This window comes from Neofelis nebulosa, chromosome 4, assembly GCF_028018385.1.
Source record: "Neofelis nebulosa isolate mNeoNeb1 chromosome 4, mNeoNeb1.pri, whole genome shotgun sequence".
NCBI classification, from domain to species: Eukaryota; Metazoa; Chordata; class Mammalia; order Carnivora; family Felidae; genus Neofelis; species Neofelis nebulosa.
In genome coordinates this window covers 157,060,479-157,080,464 of record NC_080785.1, presented here as the reverse complement: position 1 = coordinate 157,080,464, position 19,986 = coordinate 157,060,479, and the positions used below count along the sequence as shown (strand labels likewise).

General features: G+C 56.5%; 1 protein-coding gene and 1 long non-coding RNA gene across 4 annotated transcripts; one reads left to right on the top strand and one right to left on the bottom strand.

Annotated features, from left to right (window-relative positions):
- The first annotated feature begins 3,430 nt into the window (after positions 1 to 3,430).
- NIBAN3 (niban apoptosis regulator 3) lies at positions 3,431 to 19,251 on the top strand. Of its 3 annotated transcripts, none has more exons than XM_058727501.1 (15): positions 3,431 to 3,683; positions 5,189 to 5,319; positions 7,880 to 8,005; positions 8,579 to 8,693; positions 10,343 to 10,510; positions 11,082 to 11,197; positions 11,272 to 11,376; positions 11,574 to 11,736; positions 12,331 to 12,521; positions 13,644 to 13,802; positions 14,779 to 14,862; positions 14,973 to 15,080; positions 15,765 to 15,876; positions 17,489 to 17,572; positions 19,045 to 19,251. In XM_058727501.1, exons 1-15 carry the CDS (start codon positions 3,629 to 3,631, stop codon positions 19,188 to 19,190), a joined length of 1,863 nt encoding a protein of 620 aa, XP_058583484.1. In that variant the 5' UTR covers positions 3,431 to 3,628; the 3' UTR covers positions 19,191 to 19,251. The 3 variants fall into 3 exon arrangements, with proteins under 3 accessions (XP_058583484.1, XP_058583483.1, XP_058583485.1); XM_058727500.1 differs by having other exon boundaries at positions 3,432 to 3,683; positions 14,746 to 14,862; XM_058727502.1 differs by lacking the exons at positions 3,431 to 3,683; positions 5,189 to 5,319; positions 7,880 to 8,005 and having other exon boundaries at positions 8,584 to 8,693; positions 10,277 to 10,510; positions 11,272 to 11,736; positions 14,746 to 14,862.
- On the bottom strand, positions 6,964 to 7,973 carry LOC131510396 (uncharacterized). The gene is made up of 2 exons (XR_009261038.1): positions 7,862 to 7,973; positions 6,964 to 7,556 (listed from the first exon to the last, which is right to left on the bottom strand). It is a non-coding gene; the product is annotated as an uncharacterized LOC131510396 (long non-coding RNA).
- Positions 19,252 to 19,986: the final 735 nt, after the last annotated feature.

The window sequence follows — 19,986 nt, the reverse complement described above, 5'->3', positions numbered from 1 at the left end:
CAAGATCCTTAGGAATTACACCTGCAAATAAGGTCACATTCTGAGGTTCTAGGGGTTAAGGGATGGACATACCCTGTGTGTGTGTGTGTGTGTGTGTGTGTGTGTGTGTGTGTGTGTGTTAAAAACCAAGTAACGGGCTCCTGGGTGGCTCAGTGGGTTAAGCATCTGACTTCAGCTCAGGTCAGGGTTTCACAGTTTGTGAGTTTGAGCCCCATGTTGGGCTTTGTGCTGACAGCTCAGAGCCTGGAGCCTGCTTCGGATACGGTGTCTCCCTTCCTTCCTTCCTTCCTTCCTTCCTTCCTTCCTTCCTTCCTTCCTTCCTTCCTTCCTTCCTTCCTTCCTTCCTTTTTTGAGAGAGAGACAGAGCACGAGCAGGGAAGGGGCAGAGAGAGGGGGAGACACAGAATCCGAAGCAGGCTCCAGGCTCTGAGCTGTCGGCACAGAACCCAACGCAGGGCTCGAACCCATAAACTGCCAGAGCCTGACCTGAGCTGAAGTCGACACTTAACCGACTGAGCCACCCAGGTGCCCCTCTGTGTCTCCCTCTCTCTGTCCCTCCCCTGCTTGTTCTCTCTCTCTCTCTCTCTCTCTCTCTCAAAAATAAATAAAACATTTAAAAATAAAACCACATAACAAAATTTACCATCTTAACCATTTTTTAAAGTTATTATTTATTTATTTATTTTGAGAGAGAGAACTCACACATGAGCCAGGGAGGGGCGGAGAGGAAGAGAACCCCAGGCAGGGTCCTCGCTGTCAACACACACACACGGCGCGACTTGGGGCTCAATCGTGAGATCATGACCTGAGCCACAAATCAAGGGTCGGACGCTTAACTGACGGAGCCACCCAGGCGCCCCTCACCCTAACCGTTTTTAAGTGTCGCGTGCAGTGGCCTTAAGTCCGTCCACGCTGCTGTGCAGCCGTCCCCGCCCTCCGTCCCCAGAACACTTGTAGACGGGAAACTCTACCCCTGTTAGACAGCTCCCCACGCTCCCCTTTCTCAGGCCCTGGCACCCGCGCTTCTCCTTTCTGTCCCTATGACTCCGACTACTCTGGGTACCTCCTGTGAGTGGAGTCCTACAGATTTGTCCTTTTGCGGCTGGCTTATCTCACTCAGCGTAACATCCTCGCGGTCCCTCCGTGTTGCAGCCTGGGGCAGAATTGCCTTCCTTTTTAGGGCCCAGTCCTCTCCCACTGCGTGCACGCGTCACGTTTTTTTCCCCGTTCGTCTGCCGAGAGGCGTTTGGGGGCTGCTGTGAACGTGGGTGTGCAAACGCCTCCTCCAGAACCTGCTTTCAGTTCTTTGGGGATATTCCTAGAAGTGTACTTATTGATTCACATGGTAATTCCGTGTTTGAATGTCAAGGAGCCTCCGTAGGGTTTTCTGTAGCGGCTGTGCCCTTTTATATTCCTGCCAACAGGGCGCAAGGGTCCTAGTTGCTTCGCATCCTCACAAACGCTTGTGTTGGCTTTTTGATAGTAGCCTGTGGACATATCCTTTTGGAGCACAGCGTTCAGCCCATTGTACACTTGACCGGGCTCTCCCGGCCCACGTGGGGCCAGCAGCAGCCGCTGTGTCCCCCTGGGCTGCGGACCTTCTCAGAGCCTTGAATGTGCCAAGACACCCCAGTCTGTGATGTGCCTGCGCCGTAGCATTTTCCCAGAGCGTGACCCCGCGTGGGTCACCTGTCGGCTTTGTGGCGTTAGGGGCTGCAGTGGGGGAGGCTGGTGGGTGCACGGGTGCCTCTCAGCCGTGTTTGAGCTTTGCCACGTTTGGGGGCTGGGAGCGTCCCGCAGAGGCACCTGATCGGGGCCATGGGGATTGAAACCCCGAAGCCAAAACCACAGAAACTGAACTTTCCTCCAACATCTTGTCTGGGTCAGTCACTCAGATGTGAGAGTGAGGAAGTGCGCCAGGGCCAGAGCGGAAACATGAAGAAAAGCAGCGAAAGCAACCCAGCCGTGGGCTCGGGCAACAGCAGGTGGCCGTGACCCCAGTGCTGCAGGCGGAAGGCAGGATGGGGGTGCCAAGAAGCAAAGGGAAGTGATGAGACGGGCATGGGGACACCATGTGGGGGGCCTCTCCCCTCTGCTCCTCTCCCTGTAGCCGCAGCGATCCAGACCTGTTTTGTCTGCCCTTCACTTGCCTTCCTCTAGCCCACCCACCTCGGGCTATATCGGAACCTGTCAAGCCCGTTCCCACCTCAGGGCCTTTGCTTGTGCTGTGCCTGCTCCTCAGTATTCTTTTTCCTCCAGCTTTTTGCATGGCTCGGGCTGTCACTTGCTTTAGGTCATGGCGCAAATCATGTCCCCGATCCCTCTCCACTCCTGGTATTTTCTACCTCTTCCTGTTCCAGTTTTCTTCCTCACCCTTCTCATTACCTGACAGTTTTGTTGGTGTGCCAACGGATGGTCCGTGGGGGCTGGACCACGGTCTGCTTTACCCACTTCTGCATCCCTGGCACATAGTTCAAGGGTGACACTCAGGCTGGCAAGGAGTGATGTTCGTTGACAGAAGAAACGAATCCGGATCCGGGGGCATTGGTGAGGGTTACAATCAGATGTCCCTGGTGGCTTAAACAAATGGAGGGTTAGCTCTTTTTCTGGAGGGAGGCCACCCAGGGCCAGTGGAGCAATGTCACGAACTCTTGGGGGGGGATCCCCGGTTCCTACATCATAGTTGTGCCATTGTCCGTATGTGGGTTTCACCTCATGGCCCAGGGTGGACTGCACCTGCTCCAGCCATCACATCCACATTCTGGCCACGTGCACTCAACACTCTCCTCATCTGAAAGCCTGCAAAACTCCCATTTGATCATATTTCAGCCTGGAGTGCCGACTCTGCTTCTTCCTTCCCTCCCTCCCTCCCTTCACTAAACTGAGGGCTGCTGTCTGCTAGGCACTGGAGAGACAGGTTAAGGGGTAGGGAGACCCAACTAACCCAACCCAGTCCAGTGCTATGTGCGCTGATGGAGGACAGGCTGACAAGACAGGAACACAAGGGACATATCCCATCAGTCCATGGCATACCAACAGCTCCCCACCCTCTCCCCCTGTGCCAGCACTGACCCCAGGAACTGAGGCTGTCAGGCTGGGGGCTGCTGGGGGCTGGGCCAGGGCCGGGTCCTCTCAGAACCCAGCACCACCCAGCAAGGGGTTGGCAGAGTGGGAGCGGGCACCAGGATTTAGACACCCCGTCCCTGGCCATCACCCGTCCCTGCCCCACACCCCAACAACAGCTACTGGTCCCACCGGGTGTCTGCCCTGCGTCCCTCCTCCAAAGCCAGCTGGGACTCTTGTCTTCCATACCCCCAAAGCACCCCCGGGGCTGCCCCAGCAGCCCCTGTAGAAACCAGCAGCTCTGGAGGCCTTGGTCCCAGGAGGACGCAGGTGCAGGGTGGGGCAGGGCAGGGGTGGGCATTCCCCACTGAGCCCAACAAACGCACACACTCACGCAGGGGCTATGTTCTGGCTTCTGAGCCCAGGCGGCTGGTCTCAGCGGCATCCAGGCCTCTTACGGGCTGCCCTGCTCCCGGGGTGCCCCTGAACCCAGAAACCTGGGGGTGGTGGGAGGGAAGGGAGTGTCTGCTTGGCTCTCGAGGGAGCCCCCAGTGACTGCAGCAGGATGGGTGGGCGGCCCTCGAGCCCCCTGGACAAGCGGCAGCAACAGCACCTGAGAGGTGAGCCGGCACGGGGTGAGGTGGGTCGGGGGGCAGGTGGGGTTCAGGGCCCCCAAGTTTGCCCGACACGGTGGCTGACCGTAGCAGGATGCCCTACGTTCCAGATAAGCAACGAATATTCTTGTTTTGTATGAGTATGTCCCACATTTTGCCTGGGGTACATACTTATGCGAAAAAATGACTCCTCATTTCTCTGAAATTCAAATTTCATTGGCGTCCTATAGTTTTACTCGGTAAATCTGATAGCCCTATTCAGGGCGTGGGTTCGGGGTGAGGGCGGGGGGCCAGGTGGGAGGTGTCCCAAGCCCAGCCAGACCTCCTGGGACGAGTTTTCTGCGGGGGACACGGTGGGGTCGAGAATCCTTCCGCCCTCCTGGACTCGTGATCTAGACCAGGAAGGAAAGCCAAGTTATCATTGCAAGAATGGCAGTTGATTGATGAGCACGGTGGAGAACCCCCACGCTCCCCACATCAGGGGAAGAAGGAGGGGTGGGCAACTGCCCACTGAGATGAGGGCCAAGCCGGGGCTGGAGGGATGTGACGGAGTTGGTGGGCAGATGTGGGAAGAGCATCCCAGATAGGGGGAACAGCATGTGCACCGGCATGTGGCAAGTCTTACCAACACCCAGACCATCCAAGTTCACACCACGGCCACTTACTGTGTGACCTTGGGTGAATGACTTCATCTCCTAGGTCTCATTCTCTTATCTGCAAAACAGGGATAACAACAATCCCTATCTCATGGAACCATTGTAAGGATTCAGTAAGTTACTCTATGCCGTGTTTTTCTTTTTCTTTTCCTGTAGGGGCTTAAACAAGATAAAGATTCATTTCTTTCTCCTATAGGGAGGTACAGTGGCAGGCAGGCTGATACAAGTTAGACACCTGAACTCCTTCGCTTCATCATTCTCCCATGCATGGCTTTTGTGCCTCAGGCCACCTCATGGTGCATAATGCCTGCTGATGCTCCGGCCTTTGGGTCCACATTCCAGGCAGCAGGATGGATTCATGTTTTACATACAGCCAAGTGCACACATCTTAGGGGAACCGCTTGACGGACTTTAACACTTGTGTGGTCGCTTCCTAGATCGGGTCACCCCAGAAAATTCCCTGGGGCTAGGGTGAGGCTCTTAAAAGATTTTGAAAACCTCCCCATGGAAGGGGCAAGAGGGAACTCGGGTGGGATGGCTCCGTTCACCACCTCGATTGTGGTGATGGTTTCTTGGGCTGGAAAGGTGTCAAAGCTCATCAGATCGGATGCTCTATACGATTGAAATTTATTGTACGTCTGTTATAAATTAAGCCCGGGTCACCCAACTCCCCCACCCCCTGTTCCCACGTGGATGGAAACAGTCTGTTGAGGGTTAAGGGTGAATGGAATTTGGAGCACCTCTTGTTGGGCAGCTTTGGGGCAAGGGTAGGAGCTCACAAGCGGCTTCCCCGCCTGTTCGGCCGGCCCCAGGCGGGTCTGATTCAACCGCCTGAGTGTCCCCTTGTCCCTGCAGGCCAGGTGGACACCATGCTGAGGGACTTCCTGCCCTGCTACCGCGAGCAGCTGGCGGCCTCTGTCCTGCGACAGATCTCCCGTGAGCTGGGGCCCCAGGAGCCCGCCGGATGCCAGCTGATGCGCAGTAAAGTGGGTGCCACAAAGGGAGGGGGCGCCGGTTCGGTTGGGGGCCCTCCTGACGCCTTCGCCCCTGCTGGCGCCGAGACCCGGGAAGACTGTTAAAATGCATCCTTTGAACAAACGTGCGCTGGGCCCCTACTGCATGCCACGTCCTAGGCCGGACGCTGGGGACACAGTGGCGGTGGGGGTGGGTCCTGCCATGCGCCACCCCTCCCCGCCCCCACCCCGGCTCACAGCGTGACGGGGAGAGGAATGACAGACTACTGTGTCGTGTTGCAGCATCATTGCCGCTAGGTGCCATGAAGACAAGATGAGAGGCAGTGTTGGGGGCGGGGGCGGGGAGTCGGGGGGCGGGGAGGCCCCCTCTGAACGGAGATGTACAGGACGAGAAATTGCTGGACGCAGAGCCCGGGATGAGAAGGGGATTCTAGGGGGAGGGCACAGCCAAATTCTGAAGTTGGGAAAGGCTCGTCTTGTCTACTGGGCACGAAACATGCCCCTTGGACCCTCAAGCCTTTGCACGTGCGGCACCCTCTGCCTGGTGCACCCTCCCTGTTCCTCCTCATGCTTCGGCCACCGCTTCTTCCAAGAAGCCTTCCTTGATCAGCACAGCCCCTCCCTGGGCTGGGTGCCTCCTCTGGGATCCCCGTCCCGCTGTTTATCCAGGGAAGCCTTGGGTCACACGTCTGCCTCCCCCGTCTGTCTGCCCTGGGAGGGCAGGGGCCAGGCTTTGTCCCCACCCCCCACCCCAAATCCCTTGCGTCCATGTGGTGCCCGCACACAGTAGGAGCTCAGGACGTTTCTTGATAGGACGTAAGAGCCTAGAGCTGCCTGGCCCCAGCTCCCGATGTTGCCATGCCCTGTACCACCCACCTGTCCTCACCAGCCTGGGAAATGAGTCTCTGACTAGTGAGGAAACTGAAGCACCCGAGGTCGCCCTGCCAGCGAGGGGCAAGGCAGGATTTGAGGGGCGCCTGGGTGGCTCAGTCGGTTAAACATCTGACTTCAGCTCAGGTCATGATCTCACGGTCTGTGAGTTCGAGCCCCGCGTCGGGCTCTGTGCCGACGGCTCAGAGTCTGGAGCCTGCTTCCGATTCTGTGTCTCCCTCTCTCTCTGCCCCTCCCCTGCTCATGCTCATGCTCTGTCTCTCAAAAAATAAACATTAAAAAAAAACAAAACAAAACAAGAGGCAAGGCAGGATTTGAACCTGGAGCCCATGCTGGTTATTGACACTTCCCCGATCAGGGCTCTGAGTTGTTCCTACCTCTCTCAGATGACTCCTTTTTCAGCTCTGCCTGCCCTGGGGTGGAGGCTCCCCGACACTGTGGACACAGAGCCCTCTCTCACCCCGGGACTCTCCTTGTCCTGCCTAAGGCATCATGGGACCGCAGGTGTGGTCCCCACCTGCCCCTTTACCGCCTGTAGGTTCCGGCCACAGGGGCCAGGGCACAGTTGACGTTGGGGTTCGACAGTGTGGGGGCTTTCCCCTGGCTTCAGTTTGAACATCTTATAAAACACTTATCATATATCATTTCTATAATCATGTTTTAACAATATCACTAGGAAAAATCTCAGACCTCAGAAAAGGTTTGGAGAATCATTTAGCCAACACGTGACTTTCTGTCAAAGAATGAAAACATCACAAATGCAGGTAGCGTATTCACAGGATATTTATCGAGCACCGTCTGGGTTACCGGGACTTGCTCTGGGACCTGGTGATGAAATAAAAGGCACACAGTTCAGGTGGCCAGGTAGTGAGAAGAGTAACAAAGGTAATAAAACAAAGTGATGCCCCATCCTGCCCAAGGGAGGGGTCTGTGGGCAGAGGACTGGCTGTTTCTCCCATGAAGGTAAACTCCACCAGCTCCACGACCCAGCAATCCCACTTGTATCAGTTAGCTAATGCTGCATAACAAAACATCCCACAACCAGTGGCTGGAAACAACACACACGTATTACAGTTGCTGTGGGTCAGGAATCCAGACACAGCCTCCTGAGTTTCCTTCTTTCAGGGTCTCTCACAGGCTGCAATCAAGATGTCGGCCAGGGCTGGGGCGCCTGGGTGGCTCAGTCGGTTAAGTGGCCGACTTCGGCTCAGATCATGATCCCGCGGTCCGTGAGTTCGAGCCCCACAGCGGGCTCTGTGCCGACAGCTCGGGGCGTGGAGCCTGCTTCAGATTCTGTGTCTCCGTCTCTCTCTGCCCCTCCCAGACTTGCACTCTGTTTCTCTCAAAAATGAATAAACCTTTAAAAAAATTAAAAAAAAAAAACACAACAAAACGTTGGCCAGGGCTGGGGTGTCATCTGAGGCTCAGGGGGAAGTGGGGACAAGGTGTCTGCCCCAAGGACTGTGGGGAGGACTGAATCCGCGTGTATTTGGAGCTGTCCCAAACAAGTGCATGCTGTGGGCAGGCTTAGAAAGGTTACAGGGCTACCTCAGCAGCACCCGGGCACCCTGGACTTGGTAGAGCCTGGGATGGGGGGTGTGGAGTGGGGTGCTCTCCAGGCGGTCTGGACGTGGGGACACCGGTCTGTGCCCCTGACACCCACTGGTCCCTCTTCCCGCAGAAGCTTCCCCGAGTCCGTGAGCACCAAGGGCCTCTGACCCAGCTGTGGGGCCACCCGCCTCGGTGGCAGCCGATCTTCTGTGTCCTGCGGGGGGATGGCTGCCTGGAGTGGTTCAGCCATAGGGAGGTAAGGAAGCGGCTCTCCTCCCTTCCCTCCTGGCCTCGCCAGGCCACGTTCCTCGGCATGGGTTTTGGGGTCCAGCTCCCAACATGGTCCTCTCTCCTGTCTTCAGTCACCTAGTATGAATTGAGGGCCCCTATGAGATGGGCCTGGGGTGGGCAACCACCCCCCGCTGGGCTGGGTAGGAAAACCGAGGTCCAGGCCAGGAGTCGCGACTTCCTCACGGTCATCAGCAGAGCTGAGGTTGAAACCGAGAGGCCTTCGCACATCACGCCTGGCTGGGGAGCTCGGGCAGGTCATTTGTGCTCCTGGGACTCAGTTTCCACCTCTGTGAAATGGGTTGGTGCTGGTCCACGTCATATGGGGCCGTGAGGATTCAAGGAGATAACCTTCGTATAACATTTAGGACTGGCCTAGCACCCAGTGGGTACTGGGTGCTCGACTACAGGGGAGGGAGGGAGGGAGGAGGGGTGGGGGACTTCCCTAGCTAACCCCAAGCCTTCCCCTGATCCCACAGTTGGGACACGGAAGCCGTGGTTTAGACCTGTCCCAAGTTGGTTCTCTGGATGCCTTTCATAGGAATATGAGAATGGGGGCCATCCCCTCAGCTCCGTGGCCTTGACAGGGTATACTGTCCTGACTTCCCAGCGTGAATATCTCTGCCTGTTGGATGCTCTCTGCCCAGTCCCCTCAGGTAAGGTTCCCGAGATCTCAAGAGCACGTTTCTTAACGTCAGAACTGTTGACAGTTGGGGCCAAATCATTCTTTGCAAGGGGCGGGGCACCCCATACATTGCGGGATGTTAAACAGCATCCGTGGCCTCCACCCACTCGATGCCCGTAGGACATCCCCCACCCCCCGCGAGGTGTGACCATCAAAAATATCTCCAGACACTATCAAGTGTCCCCCGGGGGCAGCATTGCCCTTTGGGTGAGTACCCCAGCTCTAGCAAGAGAAATATCCACTCTTACTAGAGTGAGAAGGAGAGTTGGGACACTGGACCGGAATCAAAGTAGCGAGGGTAACAACAATAAAACCCGATGTTAGCAAGCATGTGGGGAGATAGTCACGGGTGGGTGGGGCTATCACACAGATTTGCTGCAGGGGGTACTGTTCAGCCTAGCATTCCCAGGAGGGTTTCCCACCCTCCCTCCCTTCCCTCCTCCTTCTACTTCCTCTCTCTACCCCCCTCTCTCTTTCATGACCACAATACCGTGCAGGAATAGGGAAAGGAACCGCATTATCGGACTGGCATATGTATGACGAGTGCTCAGCGCGGGGCTCGTGTGATCTCACTGAGCCTGCCCAGAAGCCGGCCCCATCGCTAACTACCCCATTGCACAGATGAGGCCACTGAGGCGGAGGACTGTCACACAGTAAGGGACAGAGCCAGAATCGCATTTCTGCTTCCCTGTGGCGCTATCCTGCCACCAAACGATGCAAGGAGGTAGCAATAAGGACAGTTTGCAGAAATGTTGGTGCTAGCGGAAAGAAGAAAATCCATCCGAATACCCGGCCCTCAGGGGTTGATGAAATCAATTATGGCCCAGCCCTGAGAAAGGAAAGCTGGGTAGCCGCTGAAGGTGCCCCAGACGTATGCAGGAACAAAAAGGCCAGTTATAGACCGGAAAAGTCCATCTCCTCACTCAGATGCATATCATGCGCTTTGTGCGGATTTTAAAATCTGGGGTAATGCCCCCCAACAAAGCGTTAAAGGCTGTTATTGCCTCCGGAGGCTGCCGTTGAAGGGCCGGGATGCCCAGGGATTTCCACCTTCTGGATTACCGCATCTTGCTGCGGTTCTGGAAATCAGAAGAAAAAAGTGAGGATTTAGGGCCCTCCCCCTGCAATAAATTAACCCCCTCCCCCCAAATTCACTCACCCTGGCTCCCCCACAGTTCTCCCAACGGGTCATCGATATCACTTTTAGGCCCACTTTATAGGCAGGGAAACCGAGGTCCAGGTAGGAAAAGCGTGCCCTACACACAGAGCTAGCAAGTGACTTGGCCGGGTTTGAATCTGGCCCTGGCTGACTCCCAGGGCATGCAGGGCTCAGATGACGACGTGCCAACTCAGACAGACTGGTGGTGGCTGTCCAGGCCTCCGTGTTGAGGAGGATGCTGAGGCTCAGAAACAACGCTGGGATGGCTCGCTGATGTCTCCCCTGGGCGCACCTCCCCCTGGGACCGAGCCAGAATAAGGATAGTGTTGGCAACTGCCCGAGCGGGCGGCGGGGGTGGGGGGTGGGGGGACGCTTTCATGGGTGTTTTCTTCCAGCGAGTGAACGATTGATTGTAGAGTGAGTGAGTGAAGTATGACACAGGCTCCTCCGTCTGCTTCCAGGAGAGTATACCCAGAAAGAGCCCGAACCCCTCCTGGAAATGCCCGTGAACTTCCCCCTGTTCCTGCAGCACCCCTTCCGCCGGCACCTCTGTTTCTCCGCGGCCACGGGGGAAGCGCAGCGGGCTTGGAGGCTGGCCCTCCAGGGTGGCATCCGGCTCCGTGGGACAGGTGGGTCCCGGGAAAGGTCAGGCAGCTGCGTGTCCTGGGGTCCGAGGCGAGATAGCTCTGCCCCTGCTGGCTGTGGGGTCCTCTCCCAAGTTTCCAGTTTGTTTGCGAAATGGCTTGTGGGGGGAGACAGACGTGACAACAGGCTGTGATGGGGACAGGGCCCTGTGGGAGCTTAGCCTGGGAGATCAGGGAGGGCTGCTCAGAGGAGGGTGTGTCGAAGCTGGGGCCAGCCAGGGGAAGAAGGGGAACAGGACCAACATGCATGTTGAGCAGGCTGTTGAGCGCCCAGATGTGCCTATCAGGAGGGGCCGTGCAGCCTGGCCTGTGACTGCCCACAGGGGATGCTTTTTCCTAAATCCGAGTATCAAGGTGCCTTATGGGCCGGTGATGGTCCTGGGGCACCATGTTCCCTGCAGAGGGCCCTGCTTGTGCAAGCGTCTGGAGATGGGTGAGGTTTAGGTGTCTGGGGACCTGGTGAGGAGGTGGAGGGCTTCCTGCCCGGGTGAGAGGGAGCCAGGCAGAGGTGAGAGCAGGGGAGAAGTGGGCTGGCACTCAGGAACTGCCCCCTCAGTCTTGCAGCGCAGTCAGGCCCCCGCAGCCCGTGCCTTCCTGGACGCCTTAAGACTCTATCGGCAGCGCCGAGGCCACTTTGGCGAGGACGACGTGACCCTGGGCTCGGATGCCGAGGTCAGTGGGGTGCAAGGCCACCCCTGGGACCCCTCTAGGTCCGCCGCGGGCGCCTACGGCCCCCTCTCCCGCAGGTGCTGACCGGGGTGCTGCTGCGGGAGCTGCTGCCGGCGCTGCGAGCCCAGACCCTGCCCGGCCTGCGGGGGGCCAGCCGCAACCGTGCCTGGGCCTGGACCGAGGTACACGCGGGTGGCCGCACAGGGGGATAGGGGCCGGACCCTGGGGCCCGTCTTCCCCCTCCCCGCGACTGTCCCCTAAACTCTCTGCGCGTCTCTCTGGCTCTCCGTCTCTGTCTCTCTCTTCCCCCATCCCGCCCCATCTCGGCTCGCTGTCGCGCCTCTGGCCCGGGTGGGGTCCCCTTGGCCGGTCCGGGCAGCTCCTAGACGCAGTCCACGCTGCCGTCCTGGCCGGGGCCTCCGCCGGGCTCCGCGCCTTCCAGCCGGAAAAGGACGAACTGCTGGCGGCCCTGGAGAAGACCATCCGCCCGGACGTGGACCAGATCCTGCAGCTGCGGGCGCGCGTGGCGCGGAGGCTGCGGGGTGAGACCTGGGGGCGGGGCCTGGGCCGGGAGGGGCGGGGCCAGGGGCCTGACTGGTAGGCGGGGAACTGGGTGGGCGTAAGGGGTGGGGCCGAGAATCCGGACCGAAGACCCTGCGGGACAGGGCCGGACAAAGAAAGGGCGGGGCATGAGGGGCGGGGTATAAGTTGGAGTATGGGCGTGGCCTTGGGCCAAGGCTGGAGGATGCCAGACAAGGGCGGGGTCAAGAGCGAGGTCGCGGCCGTGGAAAGGCGGCGGGCTAGGGATGGGGCTAATGACATCCAGTCGGGAGAGGGGTGGAGGCACAGGTAGTGGCAGACCTGACCCGGGTTGTCCCGGTCGGACGGCGGAGGCTCCCGCTCTGCTCAGTGACAAAGACAACCGGGTTGGAATCCAGACTCTGGCCTCTCTGGCGTACGGCTTTGAGCTCATTGCTGCCGCACGCAAAGCCTCAGTTTTCTCACCTGTAAAATGGTCGAACAGGGTGCTCAGAGTCTGAGCTCCTGTCCTCCTCGTGCTGAGCCCCGGGCCGCCTGCGCCCCCTTTGCGGAATCACCTTGCGGAGGAGACCCGGGCTAGTGTCTTCCCATTCCAGGGGAGGTCGAGGGCCCCCTGGAGACCTGCCTGCGCGGGAGGGTGGACACACAGCTGTCCCGGGTCACGCAAAAGCTGCTGAGCACCGTGGAAGCCGTGCTCTCAACAGTGCAGACCCTCCTAGCCCAGGGCACGGACCGCCTGTCTCGCCACCTGCGTGGGAGCCCCTCTAGCACCCGCTTGCGCAAGGAGGTGAGCTCCCGGGGTGGGGTTCATTCGACGGACGTGCGGCGTGTTAACCTCACAGAAGAGTTGCGTGAACCCTCTCACTTTCTGTTTGAAAGCCTCCTTTGAAAACCGTTTCCGAACTCTGCCCTAGGGTGCTTTTTTCTTATTGTAGACCACCATGCTCCGGTCGTTGAGGGGTACAGTTTAAAACACGGTCGGGGGGGCGCCTGGGTGGCGCAGTCGGTTAAGCGTCCGACTTCAGCCAGGTCACGATCTCGCGGTCCGTGAGTTCGAGCCCCGCGTCAGGCTCTGGGCTGATGGCTCGGAGCCTGGAGCCTGTTTCCGATTCTGTGTCTCCCTCTCTCTCTGCCCCTCCCCCGTTCATGCTCTGTCTCTCTCTGTCCCAAAAATAAATTTAAAAAAAAAAACGTTAAAAAAAAATAAAACACGGTCGGGGGAGGAGCAAAATGAGAAGAGAAGCATTTTAGCAACATGGGTCTGGAATCACCTACCCTCAAATACCTCCTCTTCCCGTTCCTCTGTTTGCCAGAGCCCATCCCCCATCCCCTAAGCCAGTGACTTCTGCTCCATGCAGGTGGCCACTGTTCTTCTGATATTAAATGAACACCTACTAAGTGCCAGGAGAACTTCAACTCATTAAGCCTCCGTTTCATAATCACTTCCTCTAGGAACTTTCCCTGCTCCCTCTCTGCATCCACAGCCACCTGTGCTTCCTTCCTCACAGACACATTTATACACCCCTGTAGTTGATTGTCGATAGTTTATCTTCCCCAGCTTTTCTGTGGGCTCCTTGAGGGCAGAGACCATATCGGGTTACTCCATTTCTGTGGCCCCAGAGCCAAGGACAGAGAGGGGATCAGGTGATGGGTGCGGGTGTGACAAGGGCTGGTGTGGCTGTTGCCCCTCAGTCGTGCCAGCACGGCGTGTTATCCATTTCTTTCAGGTTTTACCATTTTATGTCCTACACCATACCTGTTGTGTTTATTATGCATTTTGGGGGTAATGGCTGAGGTGGGATGTGTTTCCGTTTGCATTTCTCTTGCTACGAATTGGCTGTGAGGTCCTTGGCCCGGCTTTTCCATCGACTGATGGTGTTTTTCTCACCTGACTGCCATCGGGGCACAGGTTTACTCATTTGGGGAGATGCCATGGGACTCAGAGCTGATGCACGCCTGCTACCGTGAGGCTGAGCGAAGCCAGAAGCGCCTGGGGCAGCTGGTGGCGCCATTTGGCTTCTTTGGCACACGAAGCCTGGTATTTGGGGCCCAGGATCTCGCACAGCAGGTGAGGGCGAGTGGGGGGTATCCTGCGGACATCAGCCCATAAGCAGGCTGTGACCACACGTGGTAGACAGGGCCGTTGTGCTTTGGGAGCTCTGAAGAGATGCTTGATTCATCTCCAGGGTTAGGAGGACCCCCCAGGAGGAGAGGACTTTCAAACTGAAGCAGCGGTGGGAGGAATGGGGGGTGGAATACGGCCTGGGTAGAGGGAACAGCACTGGGAGGTGAGGGAGTTCGTCTGCATTTGGAAGCCATTTAGAGACACTGGGCTGTAGGCTCCAAGTGAGAGCAGCAAGGCGGGAGATTTGCCAGCAAGGTGGAGGGGCCGGTGGGTCAGGGACTTGAGTATGGGGTGAAGGGGCCAGGCTCTGTCCTGAGGGCCATGGGGAGCCACAGCAGGTGTGTGAGCAGGGGAGGGGCGTGACCAGATTCCAAATTTAGGAAGCCCTACCTGCTGTGGGGAAGAGAGGCTGTTGGGGGCAGGAATAGAGGAGGCGGGAAGGAGGCCTGAAGCAGAATGGGCACTGTTGGTGGAGAGAAGTGGCGTGTGTTTGAAGGCCAAGGGAATGGGACCTGCTAATTGACATGGTGGGTGAAGGAGACGGGGATGGAGGAGACCGAGTGCTGCCTGGTACAGTTGTTCAAGTTGTACGCTGCACAAGAGCGCTCAGCCAACGAGGCTGAACTCTGACCGGCTCTCCGCTCCCCAGGCCGAGCACCCAGGCACCATCCTCCAGAGCGGAGGGCACTTTCTGCTAGATTACACACAGATCCCCACTGATTGGATGATGCCCCAGTCCCGAGCTGTTTCCTGAAACAAGAAGGAGGCTGGGGAAAAGTGACTGGTCGGGTCAGTCTGCGTGCTGAGAAGGGTCAGCCAGGCAGGCACAGGGCTCCGTCGGCCGGAGTGTGATTCTCGGGGCTCTAGCAGGTTACTCTTCCCGCAGCTTATGGCTGACGCCGTGGCCACCTTCCTACAGCTGGCGGACCAGTGTCTGACCGCAGCCCTGGACTGCACCCAGGCTGCCCAGCAGTTGGAGAAAGTCAGGGGGCGTGTGCTGAAGGTGAGAGGTCCACCGGGAGGGCATGGCAGATGGCAGATGGCAGTGGGCCCCGGGCGCTCAGAGGGCCACTGGACTGGCCGCTGCTGCTTGTCCACCCCCCCCCCCCGCAGAAGTTCCAGTCGGACAGCAGCTCAGCGCGGAGGAGGTTCATCCGTGGATGGTTGCTCTGTATCTTCTCGCCCTTTGTGTTGAGCCAGCTGAAGAGTAGCTGCAAAGCGGTGAGAAATGGGGCACATACACGCAGGGCCCAGAGGACAGCCATGTGCCTGTGTCTTTCTATAAAAGTGGGCAGAATGCTCTCTCTCTCAGAGACTATTGTTCCCTGAGCCCTGTGGTTGGGTTGCATGGGGGGCCCATGCATTGTATCTCAGAGAAGGGAGGAGGCAGAGAGGGAATGTGTGTGTGTGTGGGGGGGGAGGGGTTGCCAGGTGGCCAGGGTGGCTCTTCCGGAAAATGACACCTGAGAAGCAGTGAACTGATGGCATGAGCCATGGCCTGGGGAAGACACAGCATGTGCAAAGACCCTGAGGTAGGACTATGCCTCGTGCGTTGGAGGCAAGCGTGGCTGGTGCTCAGTGAGTGAGGGGGTTGGAAGGCAATGAGAGAGAAGGTCACAGGGGCCCGGTCACACGGGGACACCAGGCAGGGGTCTGCTTCAGGCGCTCACACGATCCTCTAGAAGAAGAAGCTGGGGAGGGGGGTTGGCCAACAGAGATCCCCGCACAATTCCCATTGAGATGTGCCGTGCTGTGGTTCATCAATGCCCGCAACAACCTGAGGGCATATGGATCCAGGAGTTCATTTTAAAGATGAGGAAACTTAGTCCCAAGGTCCCCCAGCTGATCAGGGTCAAGACCGCAGCCCTCTCCTCCAGCCCAACCCCTCACCCACCTCTGTTCTAGGAGCTGCCTGAGTTCGAAGGGGAGGTCCTCGCCGTGGGTAGCCCGGCCCTGACCATCGAGGGTATCTATGAAGACATTGTCCGGGGGGTCCTGCTGCAGAGGATTGATGGAGGTGAGCCCCATTCCTCTATGGCTCAAGGAAGCCTGGTGCCCCCTGGCTGTATATACCAAGCTCCACCGGGTTCCCCATCACCTCTTACTTCCTGTGAACACTAGCCTTTGACTGAATGTTAGGACTGGGACAGACGGGGACAGGGTGAGCGAGATGGGGACTAGGGCAGCGATGGAGGTTCCCTAAAGGAGGGGGCATTGGGGCAAGGCTGTAAGGGGCGTGTAGGAGTTCTCAGGCTGAAGGGAAGGAGGCAAAATTCAGAAACTGGGGATAGAAGACACATTGACCTTTATTCATTCAGCAACCACTCCCTGTTTTCTTTTTTTTGTTTGTTTTTTGTTTTTTGTTTTTTTTCTGGGCTGGCATTGAAGCCCCGAGTGTCCTTGAATCTTCTGGGCTGGGAAGTGGTTCCAGAACCATCTCTTCTCCTTCTTGCTTCTTCAGTTTGCTCGTGACCCACTGCCTGTGGCTGAAGAGATGTGTGCTCGGATGAGCCATGTGACTTTCAGGGAATGTCATGGCATCCGCGTGGCTGATACAGAGGATATGAAGGGGAATGGAAGGAGAGGAGGCAGGAGGCTGCTGGGGCAGGTGTGCAGGGCCTTGAATAACAGGCAGAGGAGGTTAGGCTTTATTGGGCAGGCAATGGGGAGCCATGGAGGGTGTGTGAGCAGAGGGCAACACCGGCCACACCGGAAGCCAGGGGAGGAGGTTGAGGGCACAGTCCTAGAGGCAAAGGATGGACTGAAGGTGCAGCAAACAAGGGGATAGAGCCCAGGCGTGAAGCTGAGGTGGGAGCCTGAGGTTGTTGGGCGTCACTGAGGGCACAAGAGGGGCCACGACACTGGGAATGGTGTTTACAGGGAAGAGTGGAGTCCTGGAGCGCCTGTATCTGAAGGAGCAAACAGAAAGTAGGGACACAGAAGGAGCAGTTGGAGAGGTGGGGGGGGACCCGAAGACAGTAGGGTTCTAGGAGCCAGGAAGTAAGGGTGACAAAAAGAACTAAGTTCCCTTAGAAAAGGGGCATTTTAAAGGGAAGAAGGGGGGCGCCTGGGTGGCGCAGTCGGTTAAGCGTCCGACTTCAGCCAGGTCACGATCTCGCGGTCCGTGAGTTCGAGCCCCGCGTCAGGCTCTGGGCTGACGGCTCGGAGCCTGGAGCCTGTTTCCGAGTCTGTGTCTCCCTCTCTCTCTGCCCCTCCCCTGTTCATGCTCTGTCTCTCTCTGTCCCAAAAATAAATAAATAAATTAAAAAAAAATAAATAAAGGGAAGAAGGCTATTCTCTAATTGGGGGAAAAAAAAAATCCAGAAACAGGTAACCTCAGAGAGTCTCTATTCCTAGAGGGGTCCTTGGTGGTGTTTCATCCTTAATTGACTTGTAATGTCTGCTTGGAGTGTGGTGTTGGCAGGTAGGGTTGGTAGGGGGCTGAGTGAAGATGTGGCGATCGACTAGCAATGTCTTCCATGGCCACAGGTATGGAGAGAGGGTTATTTGAGCCACTTGTTTTGGGTTCCTGGTTGAGACATTTCCTGCCATCCTTTGCCCTCTTGTGGCCTCTCTGAGAGAACGCATGGAATCCCCAGATGGGTCCAAAGGCTTATCTCTTGCTTTAGAACTGAAAAAGGCCCTTGGTGTCGGTGACATGTCCTGCACTCTGGATGGCTGCTCGGAGGCCCCGTGGGACCCGACAGGAGCAGGTGAGGATCTCACAAGCTCTTGGGCCATCCAGTGAATTGTTGGGGGGATGGTTCTTAAGTGTGGATTCTTGGATGGAACGGCGTATACCTTATCTCCTGACCCAGCCAGGTTGGCCGAGCTCACGGTAAACAAGGGCAGCGGGGAGCCACAGTGTTTGTCTGAGCCAGAGGTACCCCCTGACATGCACATGAATTTGTGTCCTATCGCATATTGCCAGGCCTCTGTGGAGCCTCTCCCAGTAGCTACCGGTTCCCAACACTGCAAGGGGAGCTCATGGCGATGGGAGCCTTGGGCTCACCACAAGCCAGGGCTGCTCTGGGAGAGGGGTACAGGGAGCCATGCTCAGCACCGGGGGAGCCTGACCTCCTACTGCAGGATCCTACAGCGAGCGCTTTGTTGGAGCAGTAAATGCGTGTAGGACTGAGGCTGACACTGCTGGGAGGTGCCGGGGTCCTCAGCTCCAGCTGTGAGATGGAAATGTGTCATGGGGACTTCCCTGAAATGGGGCAGAAAACAACCGATCCAACCAGAAGCAGGCCAGGAGGCAGGACGGCTATAATCTGGATGTTCAGCACCCGGGGTAGGGGCACGGATTCTGGAAGAGCTAACAGCTCAACCCCCTTGAGTATGACTGTTACGAGAGCCTTATGAGCCCACCCAACTAAGCAGTTCCCACATTTTTCATCCACAGAAACTCTGAGATCATGTGTGTTGTTTTTGGCTGCTCACTTTTGGGGGGGGGTCATTTGTTACACAGCAGCAGCTAACGGATACACCAATGATCTGGGCTAGCATCCCATAGTTGGTCAGCGCAGATAAACTGAAGAATATTCACACTTGCTGGCGTAAATGGAGATTCAACAGTCTTAGACTCCTGGGTGTCAAAATATTTGGGGATGTGCAATTGAGGATGAGGTCTTGTTGAACGGGCCCCTTAATGTTTCTAACCAGTGATGGTTATTTTGCTTCTAGTCTTTTGAGCTGTTATTGCTTCAGGAAATGACCTTGAACAGACTTTCCAAGCAAGTGCAGGGTAAATCCCCCAATACGAAATCTCAGGGTTTAGAGCATTTGTGTTTGTTACTTCAACAGCAGTGTCCAGAGCATTCTCCACCAAGGTGGTCCCACCTGGTGCCCCTCACCTGTATGCAGGTGGCCCATTTCCCCATCGGCTGCACAGGCTATCCGCTGACTCGGGGTTTCTCAGATCTTCTGAGCGAATAATGGTGTCTGGTCGTCATCTTAATGAGCATGTCTAATTGGAGAGGAGATTGAGCATCTTTTCATGTGTTTAGGAGCTGTTTTTAGCTTCTTTTTGGTGAAACTTTGCTCCTCTCCTTGGCCCATTTATCTTCTGGGTGCTTAAAATTTCCGCTCAGTTTCTTTTGCTAGGCTTACATGTACTGAGCATTTATTACGTGTCAGGCATTTGATGTATTTTGTCTTCCTTATGACGCTTTCTATTTTACAGACGAGGAAACTGAGGCTCAGAGAGGGACTTGTCCCAGGCAACCGGGCTCTGGTGCCGAGGTCCAGCCGCTCTGCTCACGGCCTCCTCCAGGAACATCCACAGCTGCGTCTCGACCGCATCTCTCTTCGTTCCCATCAGACAAATAAGTCAAAGCATCCATACCATTTCAAGGCTTTTATTTTTCTTTTATTATTAAAATTTTTTTTTAATGTTTATTCATTTTTGAGAGAGAGACAGAGACAGAGTGTGAGCAGGGGAGGGGCAGAGAGAGAGGAAGACATAGAATCTGAGGCAGGTTCCAGGCTCTGAGCTGTCAGCCCAGAGCGCAACACGGGGCTCGAACTCATGAACTGTGAGATCACGACCTGAGCAGAAGTCTGACGCTTAACCGACTGAGCCACCCAGGCGCCCCTCTGAGGCTTTTATAACCCTCATATCTCTACCTCATTCCTCTCCAGAAACGCTGGGTTTCTTTACCCTCCCACCAACAGCATTTGTGCACGTTCTCTGTATCCTTTCCAAACACTAGGAATGTCCATAAGAGAAAAAAAAGTCAGTTGGAGGGACGCACACATTTCATTGTTTCATTTTGAATTTTTTTTTTTTTCAACATTTTTTATTTATTTTTGGGACAGAGAGAGACAGAGCATGAACGGGGGAGGGGCAGAGAGAGGGAGACACAGAATCGGAAACAGGCTCCAGGCTCCGAGCCATCAGCCCAGAGCCTGACGCGGGGCTCGAACTCACGGACCGCGAGATCGTGACCTGGCTGAAGTCGGACGCTTAATCGACTGCGCCACCCAGGCGCCCCATCATTTTGAATTTCTTTAATGATTGAATTGAACCTAAAAATAGGCTTATTGCCATTTTTCTGTTTGTGCTTTTTTTTTTTTTAAATTTTTTTTTAATGTTTTTTATTTATTTTTTGGGACAGAGAGAGAC